Here is a 5791-nt window from a genome sequence, read left to right as displayed (position 1 = left end):
CTGTGCCCGGGGGGCTGCAGGGCGGCCCCGGGAGGAGCCGCAGAGGTGGGTCCCTGCGCGCTGTCATTAAGGGGGGTCCTGGGCCTGGGTCGTGTCGGGGCTGCAGGAGCGGTGACACCTCAGCGCCGGAGGGGGAAGGGTCGGGGTGGGTCCGTGCTGGGCCCGGAGGGGTCCTGGGGCGAGTCCCGCCCGCGGGAAGGTCAGCAGGGTGAGGAGGAAAGGTGAGGACGGGGCCCTGATCCACTCCCCGGCACCCTCTGGGGCTGTCACAGGATTTTAGTGGGGTGTCTGGCTCCCCCAGGTACGGACGGGATCCCAGTAAGCTCCCCGGCACTTTGCAGGGCTGTCACGGGCTCCCCCGGATGAGGACAGAACCCTTATCTGTTCCCCAGTACTCTCCAGAGCTGTCACATGGTTTTGTGGGGTGAGGATTTAGCTCCTCAGGGGACGACAGAGCTTTGACTCCAAAGTCAAAGGAACTTTGAGCCAGTTCTCCAACACCCTCCAGAGCTGCCAGAGGTTTGGGCATGGGGGCTGCATGAGCTCCCCCAGGTAAGGACAGGGCCCTGATCCGCTTGGTGATGCCCTTCAGGGCTGTCACAGGACTTTGTGGGGGCTGGTCTGGCTCCCCCAGGTGCAGCGTTAGTGGGATTGGATTTGGGAGCAGAAGGTGTGCTGGGGCACAGAGCAGAGCCCAGGCTCCATGAGCTTCCCTAGCAGCTGGGTTCAGAGGCACAGGCTCCTCACCAGCCTGCCTGCCTCCTGTTGCTTTTGCTTGTGCTCACTTTTGGGCTGGTTTTCCCCCAGGGAAGGGAGGAAGGAGCAGGCTGGAGGCATGGCCTCTGCTGGAGAGGGCAGCCAGCTCCTGGGGTGATGCCAAATGTGCCAGCTCACAAGGAGCGTCACCAGCCTCGTCCCATGGCAGCCACCTAACCCGGTCCCAGGAGGGTCATAAACCCCTCCCTTTGCAAACACGAGGCCTCTGGGATCTCAGGTGTGGGGACAGGCCCCATCCAGGGCCGTGTCCCTTCCCCCTCACTGCACAGGGAGCCTGAGCAGCTTTCACAGGGGAAATCGGGGCCAAGCCTGGATGAAAGGTGCCGTGGCCAGGGGAAAGAGCTGGGGCTGCGTGAGAGAGGAAATCCTGCTGGATTAGAGCAGCTTTCCTGACATCTCACCAGCGCTCGGAGCTGCCTGCTGAGCCAGCGGGATTGGGCCACGAGTGCTGGCCTGGCCCCACTGGAGAGCAGAGCAGTTCAGGGCCTGCTTTGAAAGTGAGGGGACACAGGGGTGACGCTGTGGGTCACATGCAGGTCCTGCCCCGAGGAATGGCTGCAGATGTCCATAAGAAGAAAAGCTGGGAAGTGCCCAATGGGTCCCTGGCACCAGGAGATGGGCAGCACGCAGAGAGGTCCGAGAGCCCCACGCCGGGGCTGGCACAGGGCACGGAGCCAGGTATGGAACACAGCTCACCAAGGGGGGAAGCAAGGGGGGGAAAGAGCAGTTCCTCATGCGGGCTGGGACCGCCACAGCCCTGTGGGCAGGGGGAGATGGGCCCATCATCACCAGCAGGACCCGCACCCACAGGGTGCTGTGGGATGGGGAGGGGAGGCAGGTCCCCTCTGCATCCTTCTCCCACATGGGGGACACGTGGACGGATGCTGCACGGCCGCTGTTCCCAGGGGCGGGCCAGGAGGGAGCCATGTTCGTGCACACCCGCTCCTACGAGGACCTGACCAGTCCCGAGGACGGGGCGGCCGCGGCGCGGAGCCCGGAGGAGAGGCGGGGGGAGCCGGCCGAGCAGAGCAGCATGGAGCAGATCAGCAAGGACTTCAGCGAGCTGAGCACGCAGCTCACGGGCATGGCCCTCGACCTGGATGAGGAGATGAGGGCGGGCAAGGAGGGGAAGCTGGAGCCATCCCCACAGACCGCCCGGCGCGACTCGGTGCTGTCGGGGAAGGAGGAGGAGGACGTGACCATGGACGCCTGGCGCTCACACCGGAAGCACGTCTTCGTGCTGAGCGAGGCCGGCAAGCCCGTGTACTCCCGCTATGGCTCTGAGGAGGCCCTGTCCAGCACCATGGGAGTCATGATGGCCCTGGTGTCCTTCCTGGAGGCCGAGAAAAACGCCATCCGGTCCATCCACGCAGGTACTGCCCCGGGGGGGAAGGGGATGGGGGGGGTCACGGCCATGCCACCACAGGACATGTCATCTGCGCCCAGGGACAGACGGGTTGCTGGGGGGAAAGGCTGCAGCCTGGCTGTAGCCTTGGGGAGCCAGGCTCACAGGTCTGCCCCCGGCCCCCCGGGGACTCCCTCCCAAGCAGATGGCTACAAGGTGGTCTTCGTGCGGAGGAGCCCGCTGGTGCTGGTGGCAGTGGCACGCACCCGGCAGTCGGAGCAGGAGATTGCCCACGAGCTGCTCTACATCTACTACCAGATTCTGAGCCTGCTCACCTGGACCCAGCTCAACCACATCTTCCAGCAGAAGCAGAACTATGACCTGCGCCGGCTCCTGGCTGGCTCTGAGCGCATCACCGACAACCTGCTGGACCTCATGGCCCACGACCCCAGCTTCCTGATGGGTGCCGTGCGCTGCCTGCCCCTGGCCGCCAGCGTCCGGGACGCTGTCAGCAGCAGCCTGCAGCAGGCCAAGGCCAAGAGCCTGGTCTTTTCCATTCTGCTGTCTGGGAACCAGCTGGTGTCTCTCGTGAGGAAGAAGGATCAGTTCCTTCATCCCATTGACCTCCATCTGCTCTTCAACCTCATCAGCTCTTCTTCCTCTTTCCGGGAGGGTGAAGCCTGGACTCCCATTTGCCTCCCTAAGTTCAACTCCAGCGGTTTCTTCCATGCCCACATCTCCTACCTGGAGCAGGAGATGGACCTGTGCCTGCTGCTGGTCTCCACTGACCGTGAGGACTTCTTCACCGTGTCCGACTGCAAGCGGCGCTTCCAGGAGCGCCTGCGGCGGCGGGGGGTGCAGCACGCTCTGCACGAGGCCCTGCGCACCCCGTTCTACAGCGTCGCCCAGGTGGGCATCCCTGACCTCCGGCACTTCATCTACAAGTCCAAGAGCTCCGGGCTCTTCACCAGGTGAGGCCCCGGGGAAGCACTGGGCCAAGGCTGTGGCACGTGGCATGGGCCAAGCCCCTTCTCCAGTGGGTTAATGGGGTGCTGTGTTCCTGCAGCCCCGAGATTGAGGCTCCCTACGTGCAGGAGGAGGAGAAGGAGAGGCTCTTGGGGCTTTACCAGTACCTGCACAGTCGAGCCCACAACTCTTCACGGCCCCTGAAGAACATCTATTTCACAGGCCCCCGAGAGAACCTCCTGGCGTGGGTAAGGCCGTTGGTGGGGTTTGGTGAGCCTGTCTTTTCTGGTCCTATGTGGTGGGGAAACCGGGTGGTAACACTGCACAGCACCAGCTCCATGGTCCCCAGGGACGACCCCAGCCTATGCATGGTCCTTTTTGGGGTGAGCTTGCCCCTGTGTGAGGGAGGGATAGGCAGGGGTAGCATTGGGAGCTAGTGAATTCCAGCACCAAGGGCTGTGCCATGCCCTATCGTGAACTCAGTGCTGTAGAGAAAACCCACTGTGGGGCAAACCCTAGAGTTTGGGTCTCCCACTTCTGAGCAAACCAGATGCCACCCCTTTAGGATACCCCACTGCCACTTTATGTCCCTGCACTGGAGCACCTCTGCCCATTGCTGGTAGCCCATGGGGGGAAGGAGTGCCAGCCCCAAGTGGGGCACAGTCCTGTTCCCAGCATGTGTCCTGTCCTTCTCCCAGGTAACCAATGCATTTGAGCTCTACGTATGCTACAGTCCCCTGGGGACCAAGGCCGGCGCCATCAACGCTGTCAACAAGCTCATGAAGTGGATCCGCAAGGAGGAAGACCGACTCTTCATCCTCACGCCCCAGACGTACTGAGGGCATCACCCAGGGCATGGAGGCAGCTGGGAGAGCCCCCGCTGTGCTGGGGAGCCCATTCCCAGGGATTCCCGGGCTGTGTGTCCAGGGGAGAGGGCATGGTGGGACCCCAGAGCACAGGGAAACCCCACCTGCAGGACTGTCCAAGCTGGTTGGTAGAGATGGGGTGCACAGGGAAAGGGAAGGGGATGAACAGGACTTTCTCTCAGCTGCAGGCAGTGCCCCAGCTGAGGGGCCTGCTCTTCCTGCACAGTCCCGAGCTCCATTCCTTGTTGTGAGGGTCCTGGAGTGGGGCTGCTGGTACCCCAGGTTCCTAGAGGGGAGCAGAGCCCCAGGGTCCTGCTCGCTGTGCCTGGCACTTCCCTTCTCTGACATCCTGTGGCTGTGCCAAGGGTGGGGGTCCCCAGGGAAGATGTGGCCGCACTCAGGGGAGCCCTATGTTGCTGTGCCCACAGATGGTGGGTGACACTGTCCAGGCGAGGGACAGGGCTGACCTGGGGCACACATTGCTCCTCTCCCTGCCTTGGGGGATCTGGACCCCCCAAGTGCCAGGGAGCCTCTGCAGTCCCAGAGCGGGTTTGCCCCCTTGGCATCTGTATGAGCCTGGACCCTTCCCACTGTGAAAGGATATCTGTCCCTGGGGTTGCTGGCAGGCAGGGTGGGACAGCAGGGTCCTGCCCACCCCACCACAGGGACACCGAGCAGCTCCAGAGAGCCAAGGTGCCGAGGTGTTTGTCAGGCTAATTGTGGGCTCATGGTTCTGGCTGTGGGTTGTGGATCCTAAAGGGGCAGCTCAAGCACATCTCCTTGGAGACCCCACCAGTACAGGGCCATGGAGCTCCCCAGCCCACGGAGAGTTTTCCCCTTGGCACGGGAGCACCTGTCCCCCAAACCCAGCCCCTCTAGCCGGCTACGCTGAGCTTCCTGCACCTCCCTGGCCACCCCAGGCACTAGTGTGGGGCTGAGCATCTGTGAACGGCCCAACTCCATGTTTTGGGGCTGTCTGAATAGTGCTGGAATAGGTGTTGGAGGAGGGGCAGAGCCATCAGGGTGACACCCGGCGCAGAGGGAGCTGGGAAGGATCCGGCAGGGCTAGCACAGGGATCTGCTCCTGTATTTATGCTCCTGCCAGAGTGTAATCGCTTGTCTTTGCTCATAAACATTATCTGGACCCTAAGTTGAGTCTTGTCGCATTCCTGTATGTTCACTGGAGCGGGGGGATGACCAAGCTGGGCAGGAAGTTTATTCCAAGTTTTGGTACGGTGCAGTCCAGCCCCGGGGATCTGCTGGGAGCCAGGAAAGCTGCCTGGGGGCGGCCGGAGGAAGGAGCTCTTGGGTAAGGCCCGGAGCCAGCGGAACTGCCGGGCCTTGCACAACACGGGGCGGGAGCCTGGGGGCCCGGGCTGGCCCGGCGGCAGGCACAGGGCGCTTTCGGCAGGCTCAGCCGCTCCTGGGACCAAAGTCCCCCGCACCCCGCTCACCTGGAGGAAAGGTCCACGTGTAAAGCTGGGGTTCACGGGCCCAGCGTCTGAGGGCAGCAGGGCACTTGGACGGCAAATCCATGCATGGATCGGGATGTAAAGAATCTTCCCGCATCCCTACGAACAGCAGTCACTCGCAGAGGTGCTGGCACCTCCTGCCACTGCGGGCAGCCAGGGAGGAAAGGGACATGAGACACAGAATGGGCACAACAGAAATAACCCTCACAGCTGCCCTGGCAAAGCTGTGGCTCCCCCAGCCCTGCTCTTTTCTCCCAGCTGGAAACTTCGGTGCTGAGCCTGCCGCACCCTCAAGGTGCCCTGTTGGCCTGGAAGCGAGCAGCGAACGCGGTGCTGCCGCGGGAGCTGTGGGGGAGCGGCAATTT

General features: G+C 63.0%; 1 protein-coding gene across 1 annotated transcript; it reads left to right on the top strand.

Moving 5' to 3' along the window:
• The first annotated feature begins 6 nt into the window (after positions 1-6).
• MON1A (MON1 homolog A, secretory trafficking associated) lies at positions 7-5104 on the top strand. Its single transcript, XM_005422407.3, has 6 exons — positions 7-45; positions 1314-1455; positions 1683-2150; positions 2328-3093; positions 3189-3336; positions 3787-5104. Exons 2-6 carry the CDS (start codon positions 1329-1331, stop codon positions 3925-3927), a joined length of 1650 nt encoding a protein of 549 aa, XP_005422464.1. The 5' UTR covers positions 7-45; positions 1314-1328; the 3' UTR covers positions 3928-5104.
• The last annotated feature ends 687 nt before the right edge of the window (positions 5105-5791 follow it).

The sequence above is a fragment of the Geospiza fortis genome, unplaced genomic scaffold (assembly GCF_000277835.1).
Source record: "Geospiza fortis unplaced genomic scaffold, GeoFor_1.0 scaffold78, whole genome shotgun sequence".
NCBI lineage: Eukaryota > Metazoa > Chordata > Aves > Passeriformes > Thraupidae > Geospiza > Geospiza fortis.
Note: the sequence above shows the minus strand (reverse complement) of the source record. Positions and strands in the feature narration are given on the sequence as shown.

Excerpts from the sequence above, each read along its gene's own strand:
- MON1A (XM_005422407.3), top strand. The coding sequence starts at position 1,329 with ATGGCTGCAGATGTCCATAAGAAGAAAAGCTGGGAAGTGCCCAATGGG. Across the intron at positions 2,151-2,327 it reads CATCCGGTCCATCCACGCAG|ATGGCTACAAGGTGGTCTTC; the intron begins GTACTGCCCCGG and ends CCTCCCAAGCAG. Across the intron at positions 3,337-3,786 it reads GAGAGAACCTCCTGGCGTGG|GTAACCAATGCATTTGAGCT; the intron begins GTAAGGCCGTTG and ends TCCTTCTCCCAG.